Source organism: Polypterus senegalus, chromosome 15 (assembly GCF_016835505.1).
Source record: "Polypterus senegalus isolate Bchr_013 chromosome 15, ASM1683550v1, whole genome shotgun sequence".
Taxonomy (NCBI): Eukaryota; Metazoa; Chordata; class Cladistia; order Polypteriformes; family Polypteridae; genus Polypterus; species Polypterus senegalus.
Window position 1 is genome coordinate 115,854,213 of NC_053168.1, and position 17,520 is coordinate 115,871,732.

The 17,520-nt window shown below is 37.4% G+C and overlaps 1 protein-coding gene across 3 annotated transcripts in view; it reads left to right on the forward strand.

The window, feature by feature from the left end:
- The first annotated feature begins 292 nt into the window (after nucleotides 1–292).
- The window catches only part of LOC120515397, a 54,785-nt gene continuing 37,557 nt past the window's right edge, over nucleotides 293–17,520 (forward strand). For 2 of the 3 annotated variants that reach the window (XM_039736353.1, XM_039736355.1), the window contains exons 1-3: nucleotides 308–549; nucleotides 3,833–4,046; nucleotides 8,180–8,248. In XM_039736353.1, coding sequence (XP_039592287.1) covers nucleotides 515–549; nucleotides 3,833–4,046; nucleotides 8,180–8,248 — 318 coding nt within the window. In that variant the 5' untranslated portion in view covers nucleotides 308–514. Of the gene's footprint in view, nucleotides 550–3,832; nucleotides 4,047–8,179; nucleotides 8,249–17,520 lie in introns of all 3 variants that reach the window. The other variant, XM_039736354.1, reaches the window with a different exon arrangement.

A 17,520-nucleotide genomic window follows, 5' to 3' on the forward strand; every position in this document is an offset into this window, starting at 1 on the left:
TTGAATATAAAAGCACCACGAATGCATTTGTATATCGGGATTTTGCTTTACAGTATGCATTACAGTATAACCAAAATAGGCGTGTTTGTGTTAAGAATGTTGTGCGCTAAATGGTGAGCTTTACATTGCGCAGCAAACAAACGTAACCGTATTTCGTAAATCTTATTTTCGTTTCATTGTAATTGACTGCCGCCGCACAAAGCGAACCTTTTCGCCATGTTCAAATCACGTGACAAAAACAAATGCCCACCTTCGCAGCGCTCTTCCGGATGGAGTTTCTTCGTAAAAATCATATGACATAAATACGCAGTTCGATTGGTTGTCCAGTAGAGGGTTGCCTCTGGATTGTTATCTAAGCGTTGTGGAATTGCTAAAGTAGAAGGTGTGATATTTTGCTTCTTAAATGCGTACTCGTTACTAATAGAAGTATTTTCGTGTTGAATCGAAACTAACAAACCTGAAGAAAGCGATTTTTGTTGCAGGAGTCTAAGCCGCAGTTGGAGCGTGAACTACAATGGCGGATGTGAGCGAGCAAGAGAATACTATTAAGTAAGTAAAATCGAAAATAAAATGAATAACATGCTTCTAGGCGATGAGTGTCTCTCCAATAAAAGCTTTAACGGTACGACAGGCTGCCCCAAATAACGTGGCGGTTGTTATACACTAACCGCGTAAACACGAGAGGAAACGCATTTACGCCGGAAAAGTGTGAACCTGTGGTGTAACGTTTGGCCAAGATCGCTGTGTACTCACCACTTTAATTCCAAGTTATTGGTTTTTGGTGTCTGGCTTTATTATTTGTATTTATAACTTGAAAGTTCTATAAAAGTTATTGCAATAAACGTTTTTATATTAAAGACTGCACCGTAATTATTGCGCTTTACATATACACTGGTTTGTTCTGTATGGAGGCGTCTTATGTTTGGGAGTGCATCATTACATTTTGCCTGAAGAAGGGGCCTGAATTGGCTCAAAAGCTTGCATGTTGTACTGTTTTTAGCTGGCCGATAAATTGTGTAATTTTTGCTTCTGCTTCTCACTACATCCATAATGGCTAACACGGTACATCACCCTTTTACTACATTGTATTATGGAAACACTTTCTTGTTGAACACCATAAAAATGTCAGGGTTTTGGTCAGGCGCATATATCGAGAGGACATGGTGATTATCACGGTCACTAATGTTGAATCCTAATTAACAAACTAGAGTTTCTGAAAAGTGTGCAAAAGGGCTGCAACCACCGAAGCTGCAATTTTAATTCAATGCAAATTAAATTTTGGTGACGGGATCAAAAATTCGCTATCGGGTTATTTTCTGATTCCACGATATTAAAAAACGTCGAGAATAATTGATTTTAACGTGGCGTTCACAGACATATGCGGACAAGTTTTTCAAACGGGTTGCATCGTGTCCGTCTTGTTACAGGATCCAAGCTGGTTGGTTTTTGCTCCAGTTTTTATCACCATAGACCTCGCAATCGGTTTGACCTACAGTATGTTAAACCATAACTGCAGTAGAAATTGTGCCATACAAGTTTTTTTCCTCTTTTTTTTTTTCTTCTTTTCAGTCGGCTCCGTATAGTTACAGGACGAGGCCTGCTGGTTTGCAAAAAATTCCACGACTAGTTTATTTACATATACATGTCCGCACATACAGTTGCACATGGACAGCTTGTTTGCCCCACCAGAGCGCAGGTTGGGTGATGAAGAAAAATAAATGAACACAGACGTAGCTGTGTAAAGGCTGCCGTGCATAAAGCCAACCTTGTACCAATCTGTTAAGTGCAACCTATTTACTTCAGCTGTCCTAATGTGTAGTTTCAAGTTAAATATTTTAAGTTGTTCATTTAGTTTATTTTGCACGTGATTGTTAATTGCACACAACAATCAGTTATTTTAAAATCTTCCGTTGAATAATTCCCTGCAGTATCACTAAATTGAAATTTGCATGGAAGAACTATATGGACCATTCCATCCTGATGTTTATGTCAAGGGCAAAGATTTGAACAACAAGTTGTCAAAACTTTTCATTCAAACATCACTTGGCTGACTGCAATACGTTCTTTAAATTGTAAATGATTATATTTTTGGAAAATATTACTGATTTGACCATGATTCAAACATATTTTTGAAATTGGAATATTCTGTATTTGGATTCCATGTTTTTTTTTTTTTAGTAACCCAGCACAGTGCATGTACCCAAGCTAATAGAGTTTCAAGTTTTGCCTCTTGAGAGAGCTCACCCAGAGTATTTTGCTGTGGGGGTTAGGCACATATTGATGACTATTGTTAACTTGTATTTTTCACATTCAGTATGAATTAAAGTAGCCCATTCTTCTTTATACTGTCAATATTAATCATGATAAAAAAATATTTTGTGGATTTTCTTTTCTTCTCTCTCAGAGGACTTTGTCCTTTTTTATCCTCCTTTCATTCTTGAGGATTTACACTTTACATAGAACTTTGTGAATATGAATTTGCAGCCTGAAAAATGTAGCAGTTCTGGATAGCAGCAAGTGAGGCAATAAAGTATTTGGAGACATCTGAAAGTTATTATTCAATTTTAAATATTCAAACTGTAGTGGAGTTTTAAAATTGCATCCTTATACATTGCTAATTAGGTGTATGTCTTTCCATGCAATATTAGCAGTGAAGGCATTTTGCCAAGTAGTTCATGAGTTAATAATGTGTCAGATGTATACTTAACATGATGGCTAACTTCAACTTGTTTGATCAACTAAGCTTTGCTTGCTGCGGTTCTGCGTATATCAGTCTCTAAGCCTACCTGCTAGCTGGAATTGGAGATTTTGCTGTGTGCTATACGTTTATATAACAAATACTAAGCGTTGTCCGTCTGTTGCACAGAAGCTCACAAATGACAGGGTTTTGATCTTGGTCATATTTGAGCTCTTCTGACATTAAACACAGTTTAACCCAAGAATTGGAGGAGTGGTCTCCTTCACTCACATAATTGGGCTGTGACACAGACACGTGTTCTAGCTGACAGGAAAACCATGGTGAAATGGGTGTGCAGCTTTGCTGGTAGGAAAGCAGCCATGCCAGTCTTTGTTCATAGTGATGCATGTTGCACTGGCCGACTGAATGTTTTTCATTGTCAGATCTTCATTGTAACCTCAAGTTATTAACTCTGGTTACAAAAGAAAGTTATACACAACCAAAGATTTGAAGCTGCTGGCTTCCTCTGCCACAAAAATGATGTAAGAGTTACCACGTGACATGTCTGTCAGGAAAAGAACCACCGTGACATTGGCTGGCAGCGAAGGACATTGTAGCAACCTCAGCAGGTGATCTGGGGTGCTGTGTTTTATGAGGTGTACATCTTTGGGTACAGGAGGTCCAAACGTTGCTAGCTGCAATGAAAACTCTGCACTACACTGCTTGTACCAGTGTTTCACCATCTTCTTGGAGCAGAATATTTGCAGATGTTAGCATCTTGTTTTGGTTTGCTGTGGAGATAACTGAAGTGGCCCCTGTATTCTGCTTTCAAAGGAAAAATGTAGACTGCAGCAAATTTACTACCCAGAACAAGTGTGTCCATTAAAATGCTGTAGAGATGTGAAGGTTCTTCAAATGAATCTGTGATGAGTGACTTGTTTATCTTTGAGTAATTTTAAACGTTCTGTATCTCCTTTTAGTTTCCACTCCATTTGTGGAAAATGTTCTGTTTAGCATTCAGGAGTGGTTTTTTTTTTAAATCATGTAGTGTTTTCACCTTCAGCACTCAAAGTGCTTTCCCCCTGCAGTTACATTATTTTTTCACCCTTTATATAAGAGTTGTGTTAATTGGTCTAAATACATTTTTCTTTACAGTGAATCTGCTCTGGAAGAGGACAGTGGGCAGCAACAGAAACTTAACGTAGAGGAGGTTGCTGCAATGGAGAACCTGGAATTACTGGGTGAAAAAAGCACATACAAAGATGCTGGAGATGCATATACTAAAGATGTTGAAGAATCTGACTTTGCTGGTAATTTGGGGTCCGTATCTCCAGCAGTGCCAGCCAAGGAAAATAGGCCTCGGTGTGAGGTAAATGTTTTGTGCAAAACACTGATTGAATTGCAAAACAATGTATTTACCTGCTGACTGCCTGATTAGCACAGTTGCCTTACTGGACATAGCCCATTTATTGTATCTGTGAAGTTTAATTTCCCCATGTGACATAGTGTTCCTTTGAGCATTGTGCTGTGAGTCTTTTTTTTCCCCTTTGCATCCTGAGCATGCTGAAGTAAGATTAATTGGTATTTGAAAATTGTTCAGGTATATATGAGTGCAGTATTAAAATGGACAAAATGTTTCCAAATTTTTGAACTTTGGAGAGCTTCCAACACACCCCACAGGCATGAAAAGGATAGTTAGGGAGAGAAAGATAGACACTTCCACCACATGACAAACTATCTCAGAATTCCAAATTAGGATTTGAGTGCAGCCGTGCAATGTGTGGCACATTGGCACCACACTAATTTAAATGGAACAGCGCAAGGATTTTTTTTTTTTTTTCCTTTAGTGGCTAGAGTGCCAATCATGCCATCAACCCGTGAGGCTGTAGCTGCAAAGATGATTTAAAAAGAATGGGGGTCATCGATTCCAAAGCAGTTCTCTTCAACCCCCCCATTATTTTAAATTCACGCACAGATTCCTCGGCCCTGCTCCAGTCCCACCAATGGCCACAGAATCTGGAGCGAGCGAGGGAGGGAGCAAAAAAGTCTTTAAGGAGTGTTTAAAAAAAAAAAAAAAATAGAGAAGGCAAGTCTCTGCACACTGCTTTTGAAAAAGAGATCAAGAACTATTTGTTGATACTTGAGGTGGACAGCGATGTAAATTCACGTCAACAGTGGAAAACGCAAGAAGTACGTTTGTCCAAATGGGGAAAACTTGCTAAAGTACACATGCATCCCTGCATCAAGCAGCCTTTCTGAGAAAGCTGTAAGCACTGGACGAAATGTAACATATAGTTGTGCTGCTCTGAAGCCAGATTCTCTGGGCAGACTGGTGTTTCTGTCGTACAACTTGAAATTTCCTCAGTAGAATTTTACATTTGGAGTGTTTTCAGATATTTTTGTATAATATTGGACAGAACTTAAAGTTAGTAAAAATGATAAAGTGTGTGTTTGTTTTTATATCTTTGTGCAGTATATGGCAGAATGTAATTAATGCTATAGGGTTTTTTTTTGTGTGTGCAGTATTTGATAGAACTTTGGATTTTTACAGCATGTTAGATTTTTGTTCTTGCTTGTGTGTGCTGCACAGTTCACCATATAGCAGAGCATTTTCTTTATTCAGCCTGTAATTTCCAGGCCCTGAAGTTCAGTGATTAGTATTGTATTCCCTTTGGATTAATATATTCTTTACATTAAGGGTAAGTGTCTGCTTTAAATGTTCTCATTATAAGAGTTTTGTTGGTCTTCGCACTTTTTTTCTGTTAATCCTGATATCCATTTTGAAATGGTTTACTTGTAATTGCACTGTTTAATCTCAGTAACACTTTGACTGGCGATTTTAAAGTTTTACATTATTTTATTTCAGTTTTAAGTAAACAAATAAAACCTGTTTTCCTTAACTGTTTCCATTCATCTCATTAGTAGGCTACAATTAATATCCCATTAAGAACACCAAGCTAGATCAATAAGACTTTTTTTTACAAACACGATTTTAAAGTATGTAAAATATCATCAATTTTCATTATCTAACTCCCAGAAAAATCAATATATCTCTTTGCCAATATAACTCACCCCTAACACACGTGTGTGTGTGTGTGTGTGAATATAAAATAACTGACTATAACCGTGCTTTCTGTCTATGGGTTGAAATCTAGGTAATCAAAGTAGACCTCGACGTTAATGTTAGCAACCCAAGAGAGAGACTGCAGTATTCCTTAAATGCCATTTGCTACATGGGCGGCATAGTGGTACCGTGATAAAGCTGCTATCTTGCAGTAAGGAGACCACGGTTCCCATCCCATGTCGTGTTGGAGTATACATGTTCTTCCTGTGTTTGCTTGTTCAAAGTCATGTAGGTTAGGTGAACTGCGGATGAAATGGCTATTAATTTATTTTTAAATACAGCACTTCTCTTTTTATTTTTTAAAAGATGAAAAGTATTTTTAATTTGGAAGTGTTTATTATTTTAGATACAGTGCTGCCTAGGTATGCTTCATTCAGGGTTTTTTTTTTCCTTCTTTTTTTCTTAAGGCCAATACCGATCATCGGTTTCATGTTTGATCAGCCGATTCCAGTACTGATTCCGATATATCCTCCCCACCCCCTTGTCCCTTTAAAAACTTTTTATGCTAAACCCCAGTATAATCAGGACTAATATAAAACTTGTGTCCTATATTAAAATGTAGCCCTGTGATCTGTATAGTTTACTTATAAAAATAATGTTCATGTTGTATTAACAAAACAAAGATCTGTTGGCTTTTTGTTCAGTGACCATAAAAAATACTTAAACTTTCCGTAAAATACATACTTTTAAGTAACAAAATCTCTACATGTATTTAAAAAAAATTCTCACACACAATCAATTTAATATTGACAATTAAACACTACTTAAATGGAAAAATACTTGTAGATTTTAATTTAGTCAATAATTGTACTTCAGGTTTTTTTTTTTTTGCTGTTAAAACATTTACTAAATGTACACGTGTTTTGTTTCTTCAGTGAATCAACTAGACATTTGTAATTCTCAAGGTATAATTATAACTATTGATACTATTGAATGGAGCGTGAGATCGACAGGGGGATCGGTGAGGCGTCCGCAGTTTTGCAGGCTCTGCATCGGTCTGTCGTGGTGAAAAAGGAGCTGAGCCATAAGGCAAGGCTCTCAATTTACCAGTTGATCTAGGTTCTTACCCTCCCCTATGGTCATGAGCTATGGGTACTGACCGAAAGAACAAGATCGCAAATACAAGTGGCCGAAATGAGTTTCCTCCTCGGGGTGTCTGAGCCCCTCCCAGATGACTGAGCTTCTCACCCTATCTTTAAGGGAAAGCCCAGAGTAGAGCCTCTGCACCTCCGCATCCAGAGGAGTTGGATGAGGTGGCTCGGGCATCTGATCAAGATGCCTCCTGGGCGCCTCCCTGGTGAGGTGTTCTGGGCACGTCCAACCGAGAGAAGGCCCCGGGGAAGACCCAGGACACGCAGAAGGGACTATTTCTCCCGGCTGGCCTGGGAACGCCTTGGGATTCTCCCGGAAGAGCTAGAAGAAGTGGCCGGGGAGAGGGAAGACTGGACCTCTCTGCTCAAGCTGCTGCCCCCGCGACCCAACCTCGGATAAGCGGAAGAGGATGAATGGATGGATACTATTGATTACCATTTCTTGTAACAGTTGTTTTTGCCAAAACGTATGCCGCGACACACAGCACAAATCTTTTTTTAAAAAGCCACAAATGTATCAAATGTCCATAAGCTGTTCATCACAAAGACACAAAATTAACATTCTTAACAGGTTTATAAGTAAAAGGTTCATTTTGCTGTTAAGCTAACAAACCTATTGTTTACTAAGTAGCACTTTCAATGTTGTCTTTTCCCACTTAAAAATGTAAGCTTGCTGAAACAGTGTCAGTTTTAATTAAAGAACAAAATGAAAGGTCTATTTTATTAAAGTAACTTTTCTTTTAATTTTGTCTAACTGCACAGGATGACTTCTCAGATTCCTTTTTCACAGAGTATTACTCCAGTTTCTTTAACATAAAGGCAAAGCTCTCTGCTAAAACAAGCTTTCACTTGCTACTCTTTGTTTACATTGTAGGACGTTTGCCGCAAAAAAATATGTGCTGGATCAACTGCCATAATACCTCCTGTAAATGAACATTACAACTAAATTACCATAAAGCTTAGAAAAGCAGGGGCTGAAAAGATCTGGTTTTGTGATCGGCCAATTTCCGATCACTGGTAGTCTTTTGCTTGGGAAATATAAAAAAATCGGTCCATCGGGAAGCCGATCAATCGGAGCGTACCTAGTACTGTCGAACTGTTTGTACAATAGTAAATTTACTTTTGAGGTATTGCTGAAATTGAAACATTGTGGCTTTTGATATTTTATGCACTAAAGATTTATATTGATGCAGCTGAGAATGCTAAAAAGTATGATTCTTTGAGATTAAAAAAAAAAAAAGTGTACGTGGTGTTTATGGTTTTTTTTTTTTTCCCATTTTTTTGCAGCATTGTAATATATCATGCTCAAATGAAACCCAGTATATATGTCATGTAATGGGACAGAAGCACAGAAAGGTAAGAAACCCTCCATTATTACACCATTAAATCTGCTGCATTATCTTCAGTTCATTTAGAATTTCATTTTTGGGAAACCATTCTTTTTTTGTATCTTTATCTGCTGTGTTGGGTGTGTTTTTTGTAAAAATAAAAATGTAACTGAAATGCTCATTGAAAATTTTTTTTTATTTTATTTTAACTTCTGTAATGTGTGTTTGTGGCCACCAGGGGTAATACCATTCGCCCGACACAGACAGACTCTAGACACAAGTCTTTGCAACACACACACAGTTTATTTTTCCAGGGGAATTGTGTTTCGTTCGCCCTGCTGCACAGTATCATAAACGGCAAAGCGCACTTTCTTTTCCTTTCTCTTTCTTCCTCTCCTTTCTGCCTCTGCTAGCAAGCTTCCTCCCAACTCTGGCTTCTGTCTGTGAGACAGCTGGCTCCTTATAAGCTGTACCCAGGAGCGTTCCACGTGGCTTGTTGGGCAGGTCTGGAATTACTCCCAGGTATGGCAGAAGCCCTGGAATGCAACAGGGCTGAGCCAACCAATATCAAATCCCATTTAGCCCTGTGGGACTCCGAGGGGCCATTACACCCTAGGTGTACTTGATTAAGTAGGTTTGAGAAAGTTACCTACATAGATGAAAAAATTGTGCTTTGTTTCTCTGAAATACTGCCCTTAAATTTATCTCGAGGAGAAGTAATTATGTCATGTGTAAGAACAAATATTAGGGATGACTTGGGGATATCCTTGTCTGTGTGACAGCAGTCTTGAAAACTGACAAAAGTATTTGTAAATGCTGAGGCTACATAAACATAGGACTTGTGTATTAGATTTACTCAAATCTTGACATTTGAATCCATATTAATAATAGTTAACCCCATCCAACCTCTGCATCAAGGGAGGTAAGAAAAGTTTGGTTTAGTGAAAAAAAATAATGGGAGAGCGTTTTTCAAACAAAATACTAGTAGCTCTGAAATACACAAAAATGATTCATATTTAAAGTATTTTTTTAAAATTTATGGAACCAATAGCCTTTTATAATTTTGGAAGAAAATGCAAATATTATTCTAACCAAATGGGTTGGAAACTGAATTTTTTAAATTTGTTTAAGGAATAAATCTCTTCTGGGGACTTCACTTTTGGTATTAATTGATCCCTGTCTTTCTACCAACTTAGTAAGAGAAGCTCTACAGCTTTTGTAAAGTTAAGAAAATGTTTTGCGAGAAACATTAATTTATAACTGTTGTGTTTGTGTAATACACTACTTGATTGATCAGATGTAACAAAATAGGTTGCCATATGCTAGTAGTTTGTACCTTTTTCTCTGTGTTCATAATGGAAGGCATGGAACCTAGTGAAAAGGAAATTTTCACCTTACTTGGTAAGTAATTTCAGAATCCCCTTTTTACTTTCTTGAAAAGATCAAGAAACAATGTGTCAGTCATTTAAACAAGATCTTGCCGATCTTTTCTTTTGAAAGTAATACATGTGTTCCTGCAAAAGTAAAAATGAAGTAGTTTAGTACATTTAAGCTATTAGATACCCACACTCAAAGAGTGAAACAAGATACCTTTAGGTGTGTTTTCCTTAGCATAAAAAGCAAAATCTGTCAATAAAACCGAGTCGTAGTCAGTTAACAGTAGTTCTGTAAGTTAATTCATTATGGTCTGTAAAACTTAATTTTCATAAGAGGTGCATGGAAGGAAATTACTCTGATCAAGGAACAATCCCATCGAAATCAATATAAACTGATTTAATAGGCTTTTTTTTTTTTTTGGGTATATGATCAAGATGTAAATTCGGAGCATTAGGGTTGTGTCAATACCAAAATTTTCAACTTTGATATGCAGCTAAGAAAACCATTTAAAATTGTATACCATATGCCAATACTCAGTACATTATTTAATGTAACTAAATAAAAATATATTTAAATTGTTGTTCTGTATGCATTCAAATCTTAACATTAATGAAATCCAGTAAAAGAGACATTAATATTTAAATGCAAATACTTCAAGTAGTGCAGATATTTGTAAAAGGTCTGAAGACAATAAAGTTTCAATCTAGACATTTTTTTTGTAATGTCTGTTTAACGTTTTAATTGTACGTACTACCTCGGTATCCTAAGTAGTGCAATCTTTTGCAAAAAACATACATTAAAATATGAAAATGAACATTCAAGTATGTGGTCTTTTGTAAACCATTAATAAACCTTACTTTAATAAAAACAATATTTGTGCAGTTGCTAACAAAAGTAACACACAATGTGCATGGTTTGCATTTACCAATACCCTTTAAGAGTGTTAGTCATCTGTTTGTATTTTTCTGTAAATAGACTACAATGTCTTGCAAGCATGTCAGCATTTACTTAATTGGCTGACTCCTTTATCCAAGGCGACTTACAACATTTATGATACAATTGATTACATTTCTTTTGGTTTTCCAGGTGGAGCACAGGCAGGTCAAGTCATGGTCACACATTGTCTGTAGCGGGATTTGAGCCCACAGACTCGGTTTGAAGTTCAAAGCCTTAACCAATGCACCACACTGCCTGCTTCTTCAGGCACTCTTCTGTGAGGCATGTTCTTATTGGGTTTCAAATTCGTTTCACATGCTGAATATATGCTCTAAAGCATCAAAGTTATAGAGCCTTACATATAGTAAATGGGATAAAATTATATATTTAAAAAATCTTGCATAATAAAAGATAGTAACATGGTATGGCCGCATAATTTGCAGTGAAGGTTAAAAAACCAAGAGTCACAGAACTGTAGCACTAAAGAGTGTTTCCTGAGTGAATTTAATTCATAGATTAAAACTGCCCTGGATAGATAGACAGGTATATTTGTTTCCCTCCATAAACAAACAAATGCATCAATCAATAAATAAATTGCAAATCTATCCTAATGTGTGAAATGTTTAACTGACTACAAAAAAATGTTTTAACCTGTAGAAAGAGGGAAAAAAACACATGTTGCATCTCTGTGCAACAGTTTACAGGCTTATGCTGTTTAATGTTTCTGTAGTTTAGAATGAAGATGTCCAACTCTCAAAATTTCTTTTTATTGACTGGCATGTTGCTTCTAGAAGTGTTTGGCTAAACTGGGTTGTGATAGCACCATTAGTTGGTATTGGGCAGTAGCAAATGTTGCTTATAGACTTTGTGTGTGTATAAAAATATATATTTTGTTTTGTTTTCCATCTCAACTTGCCTCAAAGCTGAAGTATTTCCAGACAACATTCTGCAGTTCTTTTTGACTTTTGGGCAGAGGCTGATCTACCCTTCGGACATTCCTCTAGCTTCCCCTGTTGATGAAATAATCAAATGTCTGCATGCCAAAATTGCCACGTGGAAACCAGACTACGACACCCCAATAAAAAAAGACAGTTTGCCCAAGTGCCCCAAAATCAAAAGTGCAAACTACCGTACTGTATGGAACAATTGGGTTTCTGTGCACTTGTTATAAATAAGATTAACTCTTTAAGGAGCTTTATTCATTAAGTTCTCCAGGGGCTGGTGCAGGTCTTAATCTGGTCTTGTAATTAAGTGTGCCAATGAAGGCTTCTACACTGCTGAATTTGCCATTTTATTATGGTCTTTCAATGGGTGGAAATGGAGCTGCAACTCTGGCCATGACAAACCGGTAGTGCATTTGTAATCTAGGCTGTAGAATCAATACCTTGAAAAATGAATATTGAACAATATTAAACTACAAAAATTCTGCTCACAACACTCCTGTCCCCTGAGTTACATTGGTTACCAGTTTCTTCAAGAATCAAATATAAAATTATCCTTCTCACTTTTAAAGCCCTTCATGGTTTAGCCCCTTATCTGTCTGAGCTGCTGCTTCCTTAGACTCCTGCCCATGCGTTACGATCATTGGACGCTAAGTTACTCACTGTACCTAAATGCATGTTAATAACTATGGGTGGGAGAGCTTTCAGAGTGATAGTCCCTAAAATTTGGAATTCTCTCCCCCTCAGCCTTCGAATGGAAAAATCTAGTAATTTCAAACATCTGTTAAAAACACCTCTTCAATAAGTATTATTCTTCATGTATGTAATTTCTACTGTCTTGTATTGAATTGTAAAGTGTCCTTGAGTGTATGAAAGGTACTACATAAATAACTTATTTTTAAAATTCTAATAATGTTACAGTTGGTACTTAGTGATGTTTTGATAACCCTGCAGATGATACATTGACCATGGATGTGTGTTATGAAAACTATCAATCTTGATAAGTAAAGATTAGATAATGAACTAAATACTAAAGAACAAGATAACAAACGTTAGTAAAAAGCGAGTGGGTTTTGTGTTTCCTGAAGCCCTCGTTTAAAGTACTACTTTGTTGGATCCTCTCCAATAACTATGTCAGAAAAGCACAGACCTTCTCTGACAGGAACATCAATTCCATGTACAGTAATCCCTCGCTATATCGCTCTTCGACTTTCGCGGCTTCACTCCATCATGAATTTTAAATGTAAGCATATCTAAAGATATAACATGGATTTTTTGCTGGTTCGCAGATTTCTGAGGACAATGGGTCTTTTAATTTATGGTACATGCTTCCTCCGTTTGTTTGCCCAGTTGATTTCACACAAGGGACGCTATTGGCGGATGACTGAGAAGCTACCCAATCAGAGCACGTATCACATATTAAATAAAACTCGGTGATATACGATATGCTTCCCACACGGTGCTCCGCACATTTTAAAAGCTCTAGCAGCACGTATTGATATTTTATTGTTTGCTTTTCTTTGTCTCTCTCACTCTCTGACATTCTCTGCCCCTGACGGAGGGGGTGTGAGCAGAGGAGCTGTTTGCACAGAGGCCATTTGCCTAGAGGATACAGACGCTCCTCTTAAAAAATGCTGAAAGACTACTTTCACATTGCGCCCTTCTTTGCGGTCGCTTTATCACAGTGCTTCGCATACTTAAAAGCCCAACAGCCCTATTGATTTTTGATTGTTTGCTTTTCCCCTCTCTCTTTCTCTCTCTGACATTCTCTGCTCCTGACACGCACTCCTTTTGAAGTGGGAAGATATGTTTGCATTCTTTTAATTGTGAGAAAGAACTGTCATCTCTGTCTTGTCATGAAGCACAGTTTAAACTTTTGACTAAAGGGTATTATTTCATGTCTAGAGGGCTGTAATGTTAGAAAATTTATTTAGAAGGTCGTAAACAGGTTTTCTATGCTCTAGCTGCGAAAATATTAGATTTATAAATAAAGAATCCTACTTCGTGGAAATTAATTTATCGCGGTAGAGTCTGGAACGGATTAAAAGCGATAAACGAGGGTTTACTGTATAGCTGTGCGGAGAATATTTCTAAACAGTGTGGGAGAGTTTATAAGAGCTTAAAATATATACAAAATAACCATACAAACGTATGGTTTCTACTTTTGCAGATTTTCACCTATCGTGGGGGGTTCTGGAACGCAACCCCCACGAGCGAGGAGGGATTACTGTATTTCAATGGCCAAATAGATTATTTTGACACAACAGATATATGCAAACTTGCAAGAAAAAGCACCAAATAAAAATTCAACTAATAGGTAGAATTTACATTTTTTTTGCTTTGCATACACTTAACAAAGTGACTTTCAAAAGTAAACCTAACTGAGTAACATTAGACTGTTTGTTCAGCAAATATAGTAGGATAGGTAACAAAAGTTTATTGCATCTTTTTCACTTGTGAAACATTTCCTTTACAATCCTCGATTGCATTCAATAAAGCATTTAAGCTTAATCTAACAACAAATTAACCAACAATATAAAATCTCATTGAGCGAAGTTTTATCCAATCAGTTAGACAGATATTCCAAAAAAATATGGGTTTTCAGTTGCTCCTTGGGTGGCTCATTCCACCAACTAGGAGCTACACAGGAAAAGTCTGTATTGAGACTTAATACCGCACAGATGTAACATCACCAGATGCTGTTCACTGACAGACCTGAGTGGGCGAGGAGGAGTATAAGGCTTTACCAGTGCCTCCATGTACTTGAGTGCTGATCCATTAACTACTCTGTAGGCAAGCATCAGGGATTTGAACCTAATATGTGCAGCTACAGTGAGCCAATGTGGAGACCTGAAAAGAGAATTGACATGTGCCCATCTAGGCCGGTTAAATATGAGATGGGACACTGCATTCTGCACCATCTGCAGCGGCTGGATAGCACATGCGAGTACTCCTGCCAAAAGAGATTTGCAGTAGTCCAGAAGTGACAAACTCAAAGCCTGGACCATAAGTTGTACTATATGTTCTCTGTCAGGTAAGATCTTGCAGAGGTTGTAAAGTATGAACCTGCATGAATGAGAAACAGTAGAAAAGTGGTCAGAAAAAGATAGCTGCTCATCAGTAACCACCCCAAGGTTCTGTACTGACTTTGCTGGTGTTTACAACAGTGAGCCAAGATGTACAAACATGGGGAGTTGAGCAGACTGGCTGGTTGGGATCACAAGAAGCTTGGTGTTTGATGGTGGTTCTTAATCTGGGTTGATATATCTGTAAGACATGCAGACATGCAGAGACTCTAACTGATGTGTTGCCCTGCGGAGGGAACGGCCAGTACAGCTATGTATCATCCGCATAGCACTGATAAGAGAAACCATGGGATTGGATGATGGAGCCCAACCTGGTGGTGTACAGATAGAAAAGTAGATGACCAAGCACTGATCATTGGGATTCACCTGTGCATGTCTAGTTTGCCCTTGGCAACTTTCCTCGCCAGGATACACTGTAGGATCTGCCAGAGATGTAGGACTCCAACATCTGAGCGCAGTCCCAATGGTGCCAAGGTCTGAGCTTTTTTTTTTTTTTTTCTGCAGAACTCCCAACATTTTCAAAACTGAGACTTTTGAAAACACTCTTAAGTGTCATATACTTCTGAAAATCAAAACTCAGCATTGTATAGTGTGGACAGCCGAAAACAGACTCTAATTGTGCTGTGATTTTTTTTAAATATATACATGCCCCTACCCTATTTTGCTCCTGCTTTTCCTGATTAGTCACTCTTCACCCTTTGAAAGAAGAAAACCATATTCTAACATAGTGGATATGGGGAAGTTGCTTTCCATGGTGCTTGTGTAGCTTAACTGTATGCATCTAAATTGCCATTTGTATGTTTTGAGTGCAGCATACATATGCAAAAGGCAGTTTTCAGATTATAGTAAATCCTGTGGATGAATTCCCTTGACCCATACACCATGCAATGTGTGTGAAGTAACTCTGTATCTAGCATGTGTGTACTGTATAATGAGGGTAGTTTTAATTCCCGATTCCAGCATATATAATCATTTGTATTTTGTTCTTCTCTTGCACATAACTGATATACTAAATTTGTTCAGCTCATTAACCAGCCTTGCAAATGTAGTAGAGACTACTTCTAGTGTGCCATCTCAGAATGAGGAGTTCAGAGACCGCCTATTTTGAAAAGATGCTGTGTACAACTGATTGCTTTAGTTTTTCAAATTCAAATTGGATAACTTTATCAGGAATTCATATTCCTGATTTTCATTAATATTGTTGACAGTGCTAAGAAGGTTTAGTGGATGGCAAAACTTTGACTAATATCCACTTAATTGTTTTGACTAGCCAAGATTCATGTGCTTAAGTTAGACACCCCAAATTCGGCTGTAGTTCAGTTTGGTTTTTAATCATGTGGGCTTATCTAGGGTGTTCCTTTCTACCTCTTTAGTGTACTGTATATGCACAACTGAATTTACAAGGAGTGGGTAGTATAGCCAAATGTCCATATTCTATTCTAGTTGTAAATTTCAACACTTTTACTAGATAATTGTATAGTGTATTTTTATTTTATTTTTTCAAGCTGAATAAATGAAGCTGTTTGTCTCATTCATTCAATCCCTCATATGCGTATCCACGGTGCTGTTACTACCTCTGCCAAGCAAACATGGCACAAGATGCAACTCTTCCTCTTCCAACCCCCCCCACCATCAATTTGCCAATATTGTTGAACATCATGTCACTCTTCATAACACTCATACAGTAAGTGGGTAGACTTGCTTATTGCACACATTGTAGTACAAACTGTTCAGTGTGCTAACCATGGTGGCTCTGAGTGACTAATCTTCAAGAATTTACTTCTTACAGAATAACTATTATAATTATTTTCCTAAAATGTATAGGGTCACTAGCACCCCTGAATGTGGTAAAGTGTCAGTATTTTTACATGCACATTAAGTGTTTAAAAGTTTTTTTTTTTAAATTGCATCTATATATGTTCATTACAGCCTCATTTCTATATTGTTACTTTCTTTGTGGCCATTTACAAGTTTAGAGAGGCAACAGATTAGAAAAGAAATGCAGCAGCAGTTATGAGAACAGCAGAAAGATAAGTTGTCATTGATTGAGCCAGTGAAAGATGTAGTGCAGAGTGATACTTCTGATGCCATCAGATCATGAATGTAGAGGGGAATAGCTGGGCAAACGGTGGAAGAGCAAACGTTGCATCACCTGAAAAGGTTTCTTACGGAAGCACAAGGGGAAAGAAAACGCAGAAGGTGCCGTAATTCTTCATTATCAACCCGCCTGCAAAACACTAAAGATTTTCACAGTAGTCACATTGCAATAACCATAGCAATGTAACGTTATTAAGTATTAAAAGGTTGGTTTAAAAAGAAGTGTTCAGAAAAGTGGTTATTTAGTAAATGTTTGGACAGTTTTGGATTTTTGTGGCTTATTTGGTTATTTTTTTATTTTCTTTTTTTTATAGTCAAATTATGTAATTTTGAGAGCCAGTATATTTTATATACAACCCAAACCTTGGGGTGGGAAGTTAAGACAGTATGGAAAATGCAAATTAAAAAAAGTTCTGATTCTTAAATTTACTTTGACTTTTATTTCACTGCATGCAGTATGACCCAAAGATATTTCATGTTTTGTGTGATCAACTTTATTTCATTTGTTAATATACATCCATTCCTGCATTTAAGGCCTGCAAAACATTGTAAAAAAGTTGGGATGGTAAAGCATTCACCGCTTTTAATGTAGACATTCCGTCTCTCAACACCGAAGAGGTTTTGGCACGGAGGATACCAAATAATGCAGTGTTTCAGGTGTTATGTTGTGTTCTTCCTGAAAACACGTCTGAAAGTGTGCAACAATATGGGGTTGTTGTCGCATTTTTTGTTTCAAAATTCCCTACACATTCTCTGTTGGGTACAAGTTAGGACCACAGGCAGGCCAGTCCAGTACCCGTACCCTTTTCTTCCACAGCATTGTTTTGTTGAAAAATTCATGGATGCCCCAGGAAAAGATGTCA